Source organism: Poromitra crassiceps (assembly GCF_964638095.1).
Source record: "Poromitra crassiceps genome assembly, chromosome: 19".
Classification (NCBI taxonomy): domain Eukaryota; kingdom Metazoa; phylum Chordata; class Actinopteri; order Beryciformes; family Melamphaidae; genus Poromitra; species Poromitra crassiceps.
In genome coordinates this window covers 544061-562798 of record NC_139646.1, presented here as the reverse complement: position 1 = coordinate 562798, position 18738 = coordinate 544061, and the positions used below count along the sequence as shown (strand labels likewise).

General features: G+C 44.1%; 1 protein-coding gene across 1 annotated transcript in view; it reads right to left on the bottom strand.

Annotated features, from left to right (window-relative positions):
* Positions 1-18738, bottom strand: part of pdcd11 (programmed cell death 11) — a 33559-nt gene that overhangs the window by 12651 nt on the left and 2170 nt on the right. The window contains exons 5-24 of the mRNA XM_083655549.1: positions 17476-17637; positions 17180-17300; positions 16672-16847; positions 15001-15108; positions 13709-13921; positions 13341-13465; positions 12072-12132; positions 11125-11271; positions 10283-10534; positions 9914-10039; positions 9565-9759; positions 8813-8983; positions 8399-8612; positions 8108-8260; positions 5384-5496; positions 4223-4716; positions 3024-3086; positions 2840-2936; positions 2558-2647; positions 742-844 (exon numbers count right to left, since the gene is read on the bottom strand). Of these exons, the coding sequence (XP_083511675.1) occupies positions 742-844; positions 2558-2647; positions 2840-2936; positions 3024-3086; positions 4223-4716; positions 5384-5496; positions 8108-8260; positions 8399-8612; positions 8813-8983; positions 9565-9759; positions 9914-10039; positions 10283-10534; positions 11125-11271; positions 12072-12132; positions 13341-13465; positions 13709-13921; positions 15001-15108; positions 16672-16847; positions 17180-17300; positions 17476-17637 (3184 nt within the window). The remainder of the gene's footprint in view (positions 1-741; positions 845-2557; positions 2648-2839; positions 2937-3023; positions 3087-4222; positions 4717-5383; positions 5497-8107; positions 8261-8398; positions 8613-8812; positions 8984-9564; positions 9760-9913; positions 10040-10282; positions 10535-11124; positions 11272-12071; positions 12133-13340; positions 13466-13708; positions 13922-15000; positions 15109-16671; positions 16848-17179; positions 17301-17475; positions 17638-18738) is intronic.

The window sequence follows — 18738 nt, the reverse complement described above, 5'->3', positions numbered from 1 at the left end:
TTCACAAAAGGCGGATTATCTCAGCTAATAATTTGAAAAGCCTGAAAACGCTGAAAACAACCTATCTTCTCCGGCTCATAACTAAAGAACGGAAAATGGTATCAATAAACTTTTTTTTGCTGATGATACAATAGAGCCAGCTCGTTCTTGTGCGTGTTCGGTGTTTACATAGTAATATCACACAATATTCTGTGGGCCTCGAGAAATCACTGAAAACGCTCTGAAAACTCTGGCACTGGGAGCATCCGTTCTCCAAAAGTGGCTGGCACTGAATGAGTTAATAAACAATCAATATACATTTTTCTGTAGCGGATTGTAGGTGTCAGATGGAGTTTAGTCTGACAATGTTGTGCACACCGGATAGTTACTTAGGTTAAGTAGGCTACATACATAAGTGCCTGGGTAGCGAGCAGACGGCGCTATTTGACAATTTAGCAGCTAAATTATAGATTATTGAAAGATATTCCATATTCCAGACTGAAATGCTATAACAGAAGTGTGAGTATTGGCCAGAATTACATTAACATTTGGACACTTATTCAGCGGGTATATTGCATGTTGCGTTCAGGTGCACTGTAAAAAAAATGCAATTCTATCGCGGGCCACACCGCGGGCCCCACCGCGGGCCCCATGTGGCCTGCGGGCCGCCAGTTGAGTATCACTGGTCTGTGGCATGGAGGGGTGTTGATGTAAAGCCTGCTGATGGGATGGCAGTAAATGATTATTTTTAGTTAGTCTTACCAGTGAGAGACAGGACTAAGCGTTGAGGTTTGGAGTTCACCCCCACCACTCTGGCACTGACTGCCTTGCCCATCTTATACAGCTTCTCTGGGTGGCTGGCCTCCTGAAAACAAGCACATTTCAAATGATGGCAGCTGTTCAAAGTGATGGTTCCTCTCAGCTTTTCAGATTTTTCTCTGAGGCTGCAGTAACATTTGACTCCTTTTGTTATGAGCTAACCTTTGCCAGACGACAGCAGCCCCAAGGTGTTAACAAAACACACTTGAAGAATATTGAAAATGACGAGGTCGAGTGCTTTGCCGACTCCGACGACGTGGACACTACCAGCCCTGGACCTGACGACGTGGACACTACCAGCTCTGGACCTGGGGCGACAGGGCCTTCGCCGCAGCTGCCCCCCACCCTCTGGAACGCCCTCCCCAGCCATATCCGTCAGGCAGACACTCTGTCATCATTTAAACACGCCCTCAAAACCCACCTCTTTACCCTTCCTTCCAAACCCATGAAGTACATTTCTCTCTCACCTTTCTTATTTCTTTATTTTTTTCTCTATTAAAGTTGTTGTTTTTGTGTCTTGTAAAGCGTCTTTGAGCATTAGGAAAAGCGCTATATAAATCCAACGTATTATTATTACGCCCTGAACACAGCTGAATCCCCCCCCCCTGCACTGACATGAGCCCCAAACCCAATCAAATGTCACTTTACAGCAACAGCAGCTGGACTACATTACATAAAGTATTATAGCTGCTACTTCTACCACAATTCTCTACTCAATTAGATTACTCTTGTTAACTACATAGCGCACCCCCTATTTAATGCCTATTTAACTTGGACCGTAAATTTATTTAATACCTATTTAAAGGTCCCAATTCGTGCAGCTGTAACCTCTTAAAAACGTGTGTCTCTGGTCCATAAAACATGATTCTGGATTAATCTGTCGAAAATATAGCAACCCCGTTTGTTGTGACGGAGTTCTCACTTCCTCATCTCGTCGCTTCCCAAGAATGGCCTGTTTCTATAATATATTCAGAACTAACAGTTCCCATTGGCCGCTGAGGGAGAGCCCGCCCCAGGCTCCCAGCGGCCAATCAGATTAGCGTCTGTGGACCAGCACGCTAGGTTGCGAGTTATCGTTAACTTAACGGTACTACGCTAAAGAGGACATCTCAAAATGCCTAGACTTACCGAATGCACCTCTGCAGTTGCTGTATCACATACAGTTGGCGTCGCTCCAGCTAGAAGTGTTAATTTTGTGGCTATAGACTAAATGGTGCAGGTAGCTTGTGTGAGAGAGACCCGCGCAGTATGCAGGAGGAAGCTAGTGACGTCCCAATTCCCCTCTGGGCAAACGAAGCGTTTGGGGGTGTGGCTTGGAGGAGACTGCAGGGGGACGCTGGATAGGGACAAATCCAACTGTGGCAGTTCTGAGCGTGTGACCACTCATTACAGGGAGGGCTGACAGCAGTATATATGCATTTACAAGTAAAAACAGCTTTTGCACGGAATGGGACCTTTAACACTCCTCCTATGTTGGACTGCACTTGCAATGTTGTGATTTTGTTTTTAGATATTTCCCTATTTTCCTTTTATCTCTGAATATTGATGACCTGACTCTGATGTCCCAATACAAAATGTTTAGGCTTTTATATATTAGGCTTTTATATATATATATATATATATATATATATATATATATATATATATATATATATATATATATATATATATATATATATATACAGTATATATATATATACTGTATAAAGAATTTGAGTAAATAAACTTATTGTGAGTGAAGCTGCGGCATCAAACTTACTTTAGGATCAGTGATCATGGCCAGCAGTTCGACAGTCCCAGTAATACAAGGATCAGTGGTGACCTCCAAAGACTTCCTATCTGGATGATACTGAGGAAAGAAGCATAAACACATAGGGTAGTTAACAGTTATGGTGTGGATTAGGATTAGGATTAGGGACTAGGCTATATTCCTATAATAAATCCTGCTTTCCGGCCCTTTTAAGTTGTCTGTGTTTTTTCCATTTTTGCTGAAGAATTGAGGAAAAGCTACATATGGCAACAAGCCGTCGTTAAAACTCACCTTTGATACAAAGCATGTCACTTCTTCCCCGACCTTATAGCTGCTCAGTTTTTCTTTTGCTGTGAGCGGTTTGAATTCGACACTTGTGTCCAGCTTGCTATGAGGAAAGACAGAAAAACATGGGGAAACAACTACAAACAAAACAGCACAATGTCATGTGACAGACAGAAGTCAGAAGACTTACCTGGGTAGAAGTGTTAGCTCAGGAACGGTGTATGTGAACTTGGGATGGGAGAAGGGCAAGAATCTGAAATAAAGAAGGCAGTAGTGATGCGCGGGTCAGGGTTTTTTTTACGCCCGCACCAACCCAACCCGTCATCGGAGCCAGTCCGCCCCGCCTGCCCCGTTAAAATATCTGAAAACCCAGAACCCAGAACCCAACCCAGGTATACCAGGTATAATGTAATATGTCTCTGGACTCACGATGAGCGCAGCAGAGCTCTCCAATGTGTCCAAACTCGTCTCTCTTCTTCTCTCTCACAGACAGACACACACACACGTGTGCCGGTGCGCGACTGGACAACAGTTTTACTGCTCTGGATGCGCTGCGCGGCTGCTTTCAATCATGTCGTTGAGTTCTTTCTGCTTCGTCGGCGCTACAAACTCAGCTATTATCGATCTTTCCTCAATTAATCTAAGGTCTCAAAATGGAGGTAGCAGGTAGAGGAGGTAGGCTACGGAAACAGTTCTTATTCCTTCCAATTTCTTTTAATTACCTCGTGCGCTCTCAATTGGTCACGTAGCCTACTCACGTTGCAGTAAAATTGACAAATAGATCACAGTCGAGTCCACACAGAAAATCTGCAGTGGCATTCGTTTTATGGACACTTCAAATAATAATTACAGGGAATAACCCTTCCAAAATGTTTGTTTTGAGAGCACATAGGCTACCTCATTTGAAGCGTGTCTCTACTAGTGCAGCAGGTGCAGACGGCTTCAGACTGGCTGATTGTGTGTACGTGTGAGAGAGTTCACATCTTAATAAAGGGTTACTCTGTGTGTTTCACTGCTCTAACTAAATTATATTATAATATTGCTTTGTCACGTTCTGAGCCTGCCCCGCCCGCACCCGCGATACTTTCATAATTTGCCAACATAGACCGCCTGCGGGGCAGGCCAGGCCGCGGGACCCGGCTAGAAGGCAGTAAAATTGACATTCATATTTGTCGAGTTGCATTGAACTTAAAATTCAAGACGAGACAAAAAAAATCAAGTGAATCTTTACAGTTTACAATACCTGGTATTTTATGGTTACGAATGCATTCAAGCCGACGTGGAAAAGTGGGAAATTGCAATAGGCTATTGTTCCGTGTTGTGCAGCTTTGGGTCTAAAGAAAAGGATTACCCTAAGTTCTAAAATGCTAAAAGTTTAGCGGCACTCACCTGTGGCTGGAGGCCTCTCGTCCTCCGATGACCCTGGCGGTGACAACACTGCCCACTTTAACCAAGGAGGTGGGCAGGGTGCCCAGGAGCACTTTCTCTGTGACCTCGGACACATGCACGCTGCCTGTGCTTCCGCCCTCCAGGGTGACCAGCACGCACGCAGGCTTCACTGTCCGCACCTTACCCGTGACTATTGCACCAAAGCAGTGACCCTTGGCCGACGGCTGACTTTCCGAGAGCGTGCGCTGGCGTCTGGGTGCGGTGCGCTCCCACGACACCAGGGGGAGCCCCTGGAGTTCGGAACAGCTGGGATCTATAACGCTGACGGCCAAATGCATTCCCGGCTTCAGCTTCTCCGACTCGGAGAGGAACGTCTCGTTCAAGTGGCTCGTGGTTTGGATCACAGTCAGCTGTGCCGTGTCGGCCAATGAGACGACAGCAAAGTCTCGGTCTATGTGCTGCACCATGGCTGTGTGTTTTGACCCTTCGGTTAACTGGAAACATACAATTGGAAACATTAGGATCAAAAAGGTGAATAATTATACAAGTGTTTAGGATCAGATTGTCAAGTGATGGGGGGGGGGAGGCTATAGCTCAGGAGGTAGAGCAGGTCATCCACCAATCAGGTGGATGACCTGATTGGTCATCCAATCAGGTCATCCTGATTGGTCCCCCCCCCCCCCCCCCCCCAGAAGGGGGGGGGGGGGGGGGGATGCAATTCCAGCGCACAGCTGGCCGTAATTTGTATAATAATGTATAATAGTATCCTTCTTTGCCTTGTATATTTTCTTAATTTTGTCTGCTTTTTGCAAGGTATATTAAAAAAAAAAACTTTAATTGGCCAAATCTTTGCCTATACTGTATATTCAAGAAAAATATTGGTATCGGCATAATATCGGTATCGGCAGATATCCAAATTCAGGTATCGGAATCGGATCGGAAGTGAAAAAAGTGGATCGGTGCATCCCTAGTCCTAATCTCCCCAAGACTGCTCAGTGCTCACAGGTTTATACATTTTTGACTGGCGGAGAGTGATTCAGGGCGTGGCAGAAAAAGACAGCGACATGAATCAGTCAAGCTTTCCTCAGTAAATAAAAAAGGTAAAAACATAGTTCTTTTGAAACATGTGAGCAAAGTGGCATTAGGGAAAGTAACACTCACAGATTTCCTCTTGGCCATTAGCTTGGACAGGATGGACACATGGACATGAGAGGACAGGATGTCAACATGGAGGATGACCGCACTGACTTTCTGTCCTGGAGTCAAAGTGGCACCTGAAAAACATGCAGGTCATTATTACATTACATTACGTTACGTTACATTATGTCATTTAGCAGAAGCCTTTATCCAAAGCGACTTCAATATCATCACTTGCATAACGTGATTACAGCTGAACATGCAATATTTCTGGATGTACAATTCACCCCCTTGTAGAAAGCCAGAATATTTTAATCTGCTGACTTCACTAGACAGTCAATTTCAGTAAAATGACAATTTATATTTATTTTACCCTATTAACTATTACCCTAACTTCTCGTGTTTACCGTGAATAGACTTCAAACCACTTGAACAGCCCCCTCATGTGGTATTTACGACTTGGTACGTGGAATTTTTCTGACAACTTAAGAGCTTTTCATAGTCATTTAATATGTCTGGGGAACATGTTGATATTCTCAACAGTCTGATCTTGTTTCGCCTGTCATTATGTCTTTGCATTTCCTGCATTAACGTAGTTAGCCGCTAGCTAGCCAGTGGTAGCTAAATGGTTATCTTCGGTGGCTTCTAGTCAACTGCGCATGTTCACGACGTGACCACTTGAATGCCAAGCATGTTGTGTGCACGACTTCCTGTATCGTAAACATGAGTTCACAACCATTTGAAGGCAGCATAATGTACGTCCATTACCAACTTTCAGATGACAACAAGATGAGTATGGCATTCACCAGAAAGGGTGGGGGGAGCAACCATGCTATGTATTTAATACTATACAAGTGTGTGAACATTTGAACAGAACAGTAAAGGTCCCCTCTTGTGTAAAACAAGATTTCCTTGCTTTCTTTGATTATAAAGCGGCGTGCTATATAAACATCAAAGCACATGGTCCCCAGTAGGGATGTAACGATAACCGGTTTTAATGATAACCGTGATAAAATCCCTTATGATAACCGTACCGTTTAAAATTGTCATTATCATTAAAACCGTGGTACCATGATTACAGTGCTTTGAAAAACATGGTAAATACTGTCTATCATCAACCAAAGTGCAGCCTTGGAGAAATTATTTCACTGAGTATATCAATCCTTTTTTGGTCCGAGTTTTCAATATAAAACGTTGTAAAATTATTTCAGTGAATCTCTCAGTACTTTTCGAACATTTTCAGCAATTTTTTTACGAATACCATGATAATACGATAACCGTGATAATTTCGGTCATGATAATCATGATGTGAAATTGTCATACCGTTACATCTCTAGTCCCCAGATAAAGCCACACCAGCCATGTAAGGAACAAGCACAGATCCTGTACATGCCGCGGTGCCCACCGGGCAGCCACGGACTAGTCAATGCCGCCCTCTAGAGGCCACCAGTAACCCTCCCCCAAGTATCCATCCATGCTACCATATCACCTGACATTGTCGTGTGTAGCCACGCTGCAAGCTACGCTGGCACCGTGGAAAGAGTGCCTCCAAACGAACCGTTTTGACTTCTGTGATTTTGTGACATCACAAAGTAACACTCATTTTATTTGCCCGCTTACAGCGCCGCCCCGCCAACTGAATGTGGAAGACCAATGCGGAGTGTCCTGTCTGTCTGTGAAGTGTCCTGTCTGTCTGTGAATGTGTCCTGTCGGTCTGTGAAGTGTCCTGTCTGTCTGTGAATGTGTGAAGTGTCCTGTCTGTCTGTGAATGTGTGAAGTGTCCTGTCTGTCTGTGAATGTGTCATGTCTGTCTGTGAATGTGTGAAGTGTCATGTCTGTCTGTGAATGTGTCATGTCTGTCTGTGAATGTGTCATGTCTGTCTGTGAATGTGTCATGTCTGTCTGTGAATGTGTGAAGTGTCATGTCTGTCTGTGAATGTGTCATGTCTGTCTGTGAATGTGTCATGTCTGTCTGTGAATGTGTCATGTCTGTGTGTGAATGTGTGAGCAGAAGTGTCCTGTCTGTCTGTGAATGTGTGAAGTGTCCTGTCTGTCTGTGAATGTGTGAGCAGAAGTGTCCTGTCTGTCTGTGAATGTGTGAAGTGTCCTGTCTGTCTGTGAATGTGTGAAGTGTCCTGTCTGTCTGTGAATGTGTGAGCAGAAGTGTCCTGTCTGTCTGTGAATGTGTGAAGTGTCCTGTCTGTCTGTGAATGTGTGAAGTGTCCTGTCTGTCTGTCTGTGAATGTGTCATGTCTGTCTGTGAATGTGTGAAGTGTCCTGTCTGTCTGTGAATGTGTGAAGTGTCCTGTCTGTCTGTGAATGTGTGAAGTGTCCTGTCTGTCTGTGAATGTGTGAAGTGTCCTGTCTGTCTGTGAATGTGTGAAGTGTCCTGTCTGTCTGTGAATGTGTGAAGTGTCCTGTCTGTCTGTGAATGTGTGAAGTGTCCTGTCTGTCTGTGAATGTGTGAAGTGTCCTGTCTGTCTGTGAATGTGTGAAGTGTCCTGTCTGTCTGTCTGTGAATGTGTTCGCCCACAGCTATACAATTTGACGTGTGATCGGGTTGAATCTTTCAGGAAGTGTAATGAGCACCCTGCCCTGCGGGTGACCTAACAGAGCCAGATTTTTTAATCGGGATCTTTTTGTCATCTTCATAGATAAGTGAGACATTTAAGATGTGAAGTGATCTTAGCGCTGTGTATTAATTACTACACAGCATTCCCGAAATGTACAGATTTTCTGAATATCTACCCATGACATGGTGCTTGGAGGCTAGTATGGTGGCACCAGACAGCACATCAGACTTGAACACGGCTCCACCACCGTCCTTCAAATTATCCACCATCAGCTTCAGCTTCTGGCCGACAGACAGCTCAGCCAGCTGCTGAGGGAGATCAGAGTCACCTGAGAATGGAGACAGAGATAGCAAGAAGTTAAGACACTGAGGGCAGACTTCACCTAATGAGTGAATGAATCAAAACATCAGATTTGTATTCAATGTGATTGGCAGACACTACTGGTGGCACACACACACACACATACCTCTAGTAGCCAACATTTCATTCACAGCACTTTTCTCCCGCAGACCTCTGATGAGTCTGGTCTGGGCCTCCCCCTCTGGGCTCATGACCTCTGAAACCTTCAGCGTGAGAAGGAACCGCCGCTTCTCCTCGTCCAGGTTGGTCACCTTGGCCGTCACTGTCTGGCCCAACTGGAAGGCAGCCATCACATCACTGATGAACTTGTCACTCATGGCCTGTGAGGAAGGACGGAGAAAGAATTTGAGAAGGAATGAGTAAATCACGACTCACAAGTGTGTGCCACACATCATGCAATAAACTGAAGACAATCTCACGTCACTGGCCAATTCATACTCAAAATACTTCAAACTGAAATTCTTGTTGCAGGTACTGTTACCGGTTTTTAAGGAAGCTGCAGAGATGACCGTTTACTCACCGACTTGGGTGCGAGACCAACAAGGCTGTATGGAAACTCTACAAAGACACCATAGGACATGATTTGCTTGATCCAGCCAGTCAGCTGCATGCCAACCATGATGTCAGAAAAATCCTTGGCAACCACTCCCTCCTCCAGTGACCATTTCACTGTGGGCTTCTTGGTCAGAGCCTTTAAGAGAGATGGAGTTAAGGGAAATAGAAAAGGCTACTTTTCCTGCTTTTAATAATTTAATTACCTTATTAATTAAGGTAAGTGCAGGGTCCAAAATGACGACCTGACAAGTGCCCAGTGCCAGTAAAATATGTCACAATGACAAGAAACACCTTGAGTTCATGAATGTCTGATATATTGAGTTCTGTCCCATTTTTGGATGAATTCCAAAATTGATCTGTAGCATAAGTGAGTATGAAAGTTTTAAATACATTAGCTGATTATCTACATGAAGTAGCATTGAAAACAGTTATGGTGATTATTTTACATAAATTATTCTTGGCGGGGATTTGTTTGTTTGTTTACTAGCGGTTGGCACAATATTTTAGACACTGAGTGGGTAAGTGAACAAATCATACATGAACAAGCACAACATGATGCAGTTAGATGTTAGTTATTCAAATCTAATATAATGTCTACAAAACTAATTAACTAAACTTTCTTAAAGTTAATGAAAATTTCAATCACAGTGCCTGGAGAGGTTACCTCTTCAGGCAACATTGTACAAAACCTACAGACTATGTAAAAAGAAAGGATACAATGTTCTGTTTGTTCTTGCTGACGCAGACCAGGCTGGAGATGGTGTCTCCCTCCTGCAGGGTCTCCCACAGCAGAGGGCAGTTGGACGTGTGGTCAGAGAGGTGCATGGTGGGTAGTACAGCAAGGACCTCATCGGGGAGGATCGCCACCTCCAGACCGTTCAGTAACTTCTTCAGCACCTTGGCCTCCAACGTCTACATCACACCCAAACACAGTGCAGATGGTAGAGATGTGACAATTAGAAAACCACTGAGATCAAAAATCTATATACTGAGACTTAGTGCATAGCTCAAAGGAGAAACGGAGAACAGGGGACCGATAACAAAAAAAAGTCTGTCTCAATCTTACCTTCCCCACCTCACAGTCAAACTCTGGCTTGGCGGGTGTCTCGGGGTCTCCCTCCATCGCAGCCTTAAATGACAGCACCATCTTCTCCTTCTCTGGGTCACACTGGAGAACTTTAGCCTTCACCACCTGGCCAAACAACAACCAACTCATTAACTGTCAAACAATGATGAGTCAATGACCGTCAGATACTTGATACTTAACTGCAAGAATTAAACCACTGAGTAAATATGGAGCTTTTTTTTTTACAACGACTCACCACCTTCTTCTCGATCAATGTGAGCAAAGCCAGGCTGAGGAGCCTCTCACCAGGTCTTAAGAAAATGACTTCTACATGTGTCTCTCTGTGTCCGTGTTCTTTTATCTCCTCACCTGCCCAACATAGAAGACTTCCTCAGGGCTGATGATAGGCACAGAGCTGAGCTCGTTGACAGGCACCAGGCCCTTGACGCTGTTGTAGAAGCGAATGATGCAGCCGAAGCTCTTGATGCAGACGATGAAGCCGTGGGACATGCGGCCGACCCGGGCATCGGTATAGTTTAGGAACAAGGGCAGGGTGGATTCCACCAGGGCCTTCTTCCTGGTCAGGCTCAGTCTTTTCCTCTCGGCATCTACAGAAAGCACCTGAAGAAACACAGTCAAGTTAACCTGTTAACTTAAGTTCCCGGAGCAGGGCCACGCCTCAACCATTCCTCTAATTACCTGCGGAACCCATCCTGCCCTCCTGTTTGTCTCAAATCTCTCGACCCACCCTCCCTTCCCTTCATTCATCCACCTTATTCAAGCTGGTGCATACCTCTCTCACATCTCATTCTAGCTTCTGTTCTAGGTTCTAGGTTGGGCAGCTCTGGCAGGAATATGCCTGAGATAGAACCAGCTCGGGCAGGAACCCCCACACTGGGTCTCCCTCCGCCCGGTCTTCAGCACGTCCTCCCAGACCAGCCTAACGGACAACATCCTCCTCAATCTTCACCTCAGTCAGCATACACACACAGACACATCTGAATCTTCATTAAACCTTTAAATGGTATATTGTTGTGGCGTAGTCCTTGCTAGTGAACCTGGCATATACAATTCTACATTGATCATACAAATCTGTTAAGAGTTGAGTTCCCAGATGCTGCAGGACAGTAGATGCTGCTTGTCAAACACTTAAAAAATGTTTGCCGTCTTCTCCACGGCGGCTTTATGACTAAGCAGAGTGTTGCACTGACCCGACATTTGACCTTCATGCCCTCTGTGTACTTCTTCTCTGGGTTCTTGAGGAGGATGTCAGACAGGTGGGTCCTGGGCACCAGGCCTTTAATCTGGTCGGACAAATGCACCATCATCCCGTAATCCAGCAGGACAGACACTTTCCCCTGAGAGACAGACACAGACACGGAGAGCAAGAGGGAGAAATAATTCACCCTAACGTATCAAAAGAGTGGAGCATGGAACCCTAGAAATAATCCGATACGCTACAAGGGGTTGTGCTCTCGACTTTTATACCATCTGGCAGCCAGTCCTGGACCAGGTAGAGAAAATGGACGCTTCAAGCATTTCAAATGTATAGATTTACCCCCCCCCCTCTCTCATATATTTATTTTCATTAATCTGTTTTTGTTGTTGTTGTTGTTGTTGTTTTTTCTTTCTTTTTCTTTTATGTGTCTTTGTGTACTGATATACTGTGATGTATGACATGATGTATGTGGTGTAATAGGCTAGGGGTTCTCGTGGGGTGGGTTTTTGTTTAAAAGTGTCAAGTGTATTTAAATCTGTATTTTGTATTTTGTATGATATACAGAAAACGAATAAAAAAACTTTGAACAAAAAAAAAAAGAGTGGAGCATGTGGAGAGAATCTTTATATAAATGTTTACACATATCTGAATGAGGTAGAATTTGTGTCCAGATTCTGTCTTTTTTTTCTTCTTCCCTTCACACCAATTTAGATTGACATACTTGCTGGATAAAAATAAGAAACGTAGGCCTCAGGAGTGAGCAGTTTTCTTAACATCACATTATATGATTTCAGCATAATGAAGTCTTTCAAACTTCCAAAAATTCAAACTGTCATCTCCTTGGGGCCACTAAAGTGAGAAGTTGATTTAGTACCGATAAAAGCATTTTAATCCAAGTGATGTGTGCGAGCAGGATCGTAGGTGATCTTTTGCTCTTACCTCTACAACCTGGCCAGCCTGAAGATCATGATATCTGAAGAAAGGCTTCTCAATAATACTCCTGCAAAATACATCAAATACATCAGAACGGCATACAGCGCAAACCATGTATGCAGGGTTCACTGCTTACTTACTTACATCTTGCTCTGCTGTAGAGCAAGAGATGCACATAAACACTGTGACACATAAACACTAGGGATGTCACAATATATCTTCCCACAGATATACATCGTGGTCAGCCATCGTGGTCAGCCATCGTGGTCAGCCAGTACAAATATCTGGGGACAATTCTGGACGACAAACTGAGTTTTGAGCCTAATGTGAAGGCAATTCTAAAGAAAAGCCATCAGCGCTTGTTCTTTTTAAGGAAGCTAAGAAGTTTTAACGTAGACAAGTCACTTTTGAAAATGTTCTATTCTTCTGTATTGAGTCAGTCCTCACCTTTGCATTTATTTCTTGGTTTGGGAACATAAACTTGACAAACAAGAACATGCTAAAGAAAATTGTCAGGACGAGCTCCAAAATCACCGGCTGTAACTTGAATGACCTCTGTCTTCTATATAAGAAGAGGGTTCTTAAGAAGGCTCAGGGTGTCCTGCATGACCCACAGCACCCACTTTACCCTGAGTTTTCCCTCCTTCCTTCTGGGTGCAGGTATAGGATGCCCCGCTGTTGCAGGAACAGATACAGCCATTCTTTTGTTCCTGAGGCTATTCGCTGTCTGAACTGTTGAATTCAATAGTAGCCTACTTCATGCCCCCTTTTCTGTTTTCATTTACATGGTTTCGTGACCTTTTAAATGTACTATGTTTTAAGACATCCCTACTTTTTACTGTTTCATGTCTGTATGTTTTTAAATTACATTTTTGTTATGCTGCATATGAATTGCCCCAAGGGGGATAAATAAAGATTCTCTACTCTACTCTACTCTCACAATATATCGCGATATCAAAAAGTGACAATATGTATCGTTGAGATGAAATCTCATATCGCGAGAAAAAGAAGCCGAACATGGTGGCACTGATCTGCATCTGATTGCATGCTCGCTCTCCTTTTCATTGCTTTGAACAGACGAGGGACGTTACAGACACGGAGGATGAAAATGGTGAAACTACTCGTGGAAGATGCCCCCTCAACTTACAAATCGATCGCAAAAAAATATTGTTAAAATATGGTATCGTTATTGTGAACCCAATATCGTGTATCGTATCGTATCGTATCGTGAACTGAGTGTATCGTGACACCCCTAATAAACACTGTGCCACATACTTCCTTAAGGTGACAAAATGGATCTGGTCCATGGGGCTGAAGTCAAGGATCCTGCAGGTGTGCTCAGGCATGGCCAGTAGTCGGTTTTCATTAGGTGGCACATTAGTCTCCTTCAGGTGTCTCCTCTGGGGCAAGAAGAACAAAGAGACATTAGAATATTTAGTTAGAGAGATCATTGTCCTCTTCACACAACTCTCTCAACTAGCAGTAAACAGATCACTTTCTTTACTCTGGTGATCACTGCCCAAAGAAAAGAGAATCTGAATGCTACATGAATCCATAACTATGGAGAGAATTTGGAGACAAAACTCATGCCAAGACAAGAGCACACTGGAGGGAGCAGATATTCAAAGCACAGCCCCACTCACATGTGAGAAGACCAGCGTCTTGTCGGGCAGTTCCAGCATGGCTCCGGACATGTGGTGCATCGTAGTCATCTTGCAGTCGCTGACCACCTCGCCGATGCGGTCGCCACCAGTAGGGGTGGTGTCCAACCTGGTCCCAGGCTGAACCAGGTAGCTGCGCAGGGACAAGCCCACCAGACGGGCAGATGGGTCCACGTACAGCAGACAGGCTCGCACCTGGACGGGTCGATGCAGGGGAGGCTCAGGCTACCGTGTTTACACTCTAATATGAGGACATTCTCAAAGCACACACTAGAATTACTAAGCGGAATATGATTTATCACTTTCATCTAGAGCAGCGTTTCTCAACTGGTGGGTCGCGACCCAAAGGTGGGTCGCGGGGCCGTTTTGATTGGGTCGCGGACATTGGCCCAATTTTTTTTTTTTCATATTTCATTTGAGTTAAATTCAGATTATTGAAACTGGATTAGCCTGACCAGTTTTATTTGTTTAACAAGCTGAAGCATATGCTCTGCCTGTAATTCAAGAGAAGTCTGCCTTTTTATTTCATATTTAATTTTAGTTCAATTCAGATGATTGAAACTGGATTAGCATGGACCCAGTTTAATTAAAAGTTATGACCAGTTTAACTAAAAAGCATATAGCCTGCCTGTGATTCCTTTTTATTTCATATTAGTTAAATTCAGACTACTGAAACTGGATTAGCATGACCAGGTTAACTTGTTTTATTATTATTAGTATTATTATTATTAACTTGTTTAAAAACATATAGGCATGTAATTCAAGATAAGTCTGCCTTTTATTTCATATTTCATAGTTCAAATAGCACCACAGCACAAGAATTTCACACGTGATACTTGTACCATGGAGTGACAATAAAAATCTTGAATCTTGAATCTTGAAATAAGACTTTCTGAGCATGACCAGTTTGACTTGTTTAAATTTAAAAACATATAGGCCTGTAATTCAAGTCTGCCTTATTTCAATTGGTTTTTAGCCCTAGTTGCACTTCTGTTGCACTTTTTTGTTCATTTGAGGTTTATAACAGTGCATGAAGGCATTGTGTATTAAATTAATGCGCTATTTTTTGTGCAATAAATTTGAGTGGTTTAAAAAAAAATCTGAAATTTGGGTCGTGACTTCATGACAAGGAAAATAGTGGGTCCTGAGGCTACACCAGTTGAGAACCACTGATCTAGAGAGTGTATCTCTGTTATCACCTAGCTCAAAAAGAACAGACTCAAAGTGATGCACTGCCTTGTACATGTCTATGTGCCACGTGGAGCATCAGGTACCTCATCTCCTTCACTGTAGCTGGACACCTGCTCTGGCTCCATGTGGAGGAAGTCCACCTGGCCACTGAAGGACGACAGGAAGTCCAGGATCAGACCATGTTTGGTCACCTGCAACACAGAAACCCAACTTAATAAAAAAACTAAAACGACCGCAACGCAGACTTATGCCTCCGCCATTAGTTAATTCTTGAGTCCAAATCGCCATTTGAGGCAAATTGGAATAAATTCCGTCAAGGCGCTCCTGTGATGTTGCGTTACAGAGCTTGGAAATTGGGTGTGTGAGAGGTCACAGTGACCTTGACCTTTGACCACCAAAATGTAATCAGTTCATCCTTGAGTCGAAGTCGATGTTTGAGACAAGTTAGATTAAATTGCGTCAAGGCATTCCTGAGATATCGCGTTAACAAGCTTGAAAATGGCGTTTGAGAGCTCACCTTGACCTTTGACCTTTGACCACCAAACTCTAATCAGATCATCCTTGAGTCTAAGGCGATGTTTGAGGCAAATTTGATGAAATTCCGTCAAGGCATTCGTGAGATATCGCATTAACAAGCAGGAAAATGGCGTTTGAGAGGTCACAGTGACCTTGACCTTTGACCTTGGACCACCAAAATGTAATCAGATCATCCTTGGGCCTAAGTGAATGTTTAAGGTGAATCTGATGAAATTTTGTCAAGTTGTTCCTCAGATATTGCGTTAACAAGCTTGAAAATGGCGTTCGAGAGGTCACAGTGACCTTGACCTTTGACCTTGGACCACCAAAATCTAATCAGATCATCCTTGAGCCTAAGTGAATGTTTAAGGCGAATCTGATGAAATTTCGTCAAGTTGTTCCTCAGATATCGCGTTAACAAGCTTGAAAATGGCGTTCGAGAGGTCACAGTGACCTTGACCTTTGACCTTGGACCACCAAAATCTAATCAGATCATCCTTGAGCCTAAGTGAATGTTTAAGGCGAATCTGATGAAATTTCGTCAAGTTGTTCCTCAGATATCGCGTTAACAAGCTTGAAAATGGCGTTCGAGAGGTCACAGTGACCTTGACCTTTGACCTTGGACCACCAAAATCTAATCAGATCATCCTTGAGCCTAAGTGAATGTTTAAGGCGAATCTGATGAAATTTCGTCAAGTTGTTCCTCAGATATCGCGTTAACAAGCTTGAAAATGGCGTTCGAGAGGTCACAGTGACCTTGACCTTTGACCTTGGACCACCAAAATCTAATCAGATCATCCTTGAGCCTAAGTGAATGTTTAAGGCGAATCTGATGAAATTCCGTCAAGGCGTTCCTCAGATATGGCGTTAACAAACATCCGTACGGACGGACATCCGTACGGACGGACATCCGTACGGACGGCCGTACGTACGTACGTACGGACGGACAACCCGGATCCATAATGCCTTCGGCCTGGCTTCGCCGGCGGAGGCATAATAAACTTGGCCAAAACCTTAGTTATTATGATAGCTACTGTCCTGATTGTAATGGGGCAATTTTAGACCATCTAAGCCATTCGTTTTTCATTTAAGTGAAATTCAACTCCCCATGTCAATTCTCAACTGAATTTCAGATAACCCTTGAATTTCGGATACCCTCACATGCTTGTCCAGTACATGTGTTATTACTGTAATAAAAACAGGGGAAATGTCATGACCAAAATCAAGGTTTTCTCTACCTTTTTGATGCTGGCCCTGACCAGCAGCCCGGGCAGCAGGTTAGTGAGGTTCCAGCCATGCTGGCTCTCAGCACAGGCTTGGGCAAGAGCCGGGGGGCTGACGGAGAGGCGGACCACACGCCCGTCATTCTTTACCTCCTCCAGCTGGGAAGTCACATACTGACCAACTTTCAGCTCTGTACACACAAGAACAATGACACAATTACTTCAGTCCTCACCTAGGTAGAAGTACAAATTGTGGTCCAATTCATCACGTGTATATATGTGTTTAATTATAACTGGAAAAATACAATAAATTGCCCCGTCTAAAAGGAGCAAAACCTGCTGAACTTCGGGAAGGAATCATGCAGGTGTTCATGGTAAATGCCAAATTGGTGGTGTGCGTCAGACTGACTATTGCACCACTGGTGGAATGGGCCCTTAGTGATTGGCCCAGTCTGAGATTTTTCTTTCAAAATTCAATCTCCTCTCTGGGAATGAAAAGTGATTTCAAATTGTGTTGCCATACCTTCAGAATTGTTGTGTTTGTCTTTTACTGCCTTCTTAGGCAGGAAGGCTTTGGTTCCACTCATGCCGATGTCAACTATGTAGCCGTGATCTTCCACACTCTCCACACAGCCACTCAAGACCTACGTCAACAAACACAGTGAGCACATCGTCATCGTAAATGAAGCGCAAAAGATCACAACAGTGAAGAAGCTGTATAATATATAATTATGTGAATTTTTAGGCTAAAGTAAAACAAATGCTCTGGCATTTGTAGATGGATGTTCGGGTAATTGAAGATGCTCATTATTGACTCACCATGCCAGCTTTCAGAGAGGCTGTAGTGAGAGCCTTGTTGACTAGTTTGGGATTGATGGACAGCTGGATGCTAACAGAGCCTCCCTTGGCTGTGTCCAACTTGGCAACCGCACACCTGAACACCATCCCCGGGTAGAAGAGGTGCGGCAGGGAATAGATCTCCTGTCAAGCCAAAAGTGAAAGATGTGCCTCTTAGATAGTACAAAGAATCCTAAACTAAGTGTCAACTTTATGATTTAAGCCCAGTTTTTTTGTAACCCTTTGTAATAAAATCAAGTAAATAGTACTCAAAGGTGAGATGAGTGTAAAGGCTACAGACAAAAGCATTGCCTTCACCGTCTTCCATTAAGAGAAGAAGAAAACAGTCAACTCCCACAGTACTCAAATCAAAATGCAATAGGCCTACCTGTCTCATCAGCATCAAATGCCATAGGCCTACCTCTGTGTCATCAGCATCAAATGCCATAGGCCTACCTCTGTGTCATCAGCATCACATGCCATAGGCCTACCTCTGTGTCATCAGCATCACATGCCATAGGCCTACCTCTGTGTCATCAGCATCAAATGCCATAGGCCTACCTGTGTCATCAGCATCACATGCCATAGGCCTACCTGTCATCAGCATCAAATGCCATAGGCCTACCTCTGTGTCATCAGCATCACATGCCATAGGCCTACCTCTGTCTCATCAGCATCAAATGCCATAGGCCTACCTCTGTGTCATCAGCATCAAATGCCATAGGCCTACCTCTGTCTCATCAGCATCACATGCCATAGGTCTACCTCTGTGTCATCAGCATCACATGCCATAGGTCTACCTGTCTCATCAGCATCACATGCCATAGGCCTACCTGTCATCAGCATCAAATGCCATAGGCCTACCTCCGTGTCATCAGCATCAAATGCCATAGGCCTACCTCTGTGTCATCAGCATCACATGCCATAGGCCTACCTGTCATCAGCATCAAATGACATAGGCCTACCTCTGTCTCATCAGCATCAAATGCCATAGGCCTACCTCCGTGTCATCAGCATCAAATGCCATAGGCCTACCTCTGTGTCATCAGCATCACATGCCATAGGCCTACCTCTGTCTCATCAGCATCAAATGCCATAGGCCTCCCTCTGTCTCATCAGCATCAAATGCCATAGGCCTACCTCTGTGTCCAGCATCAAATGCCATAGGCCTACCTCTGTCTCATCAGCATCAAATGCCATAGGCCTACCTCTGTGTCCAGCATCAAATGCCATAGGCCTACCTCT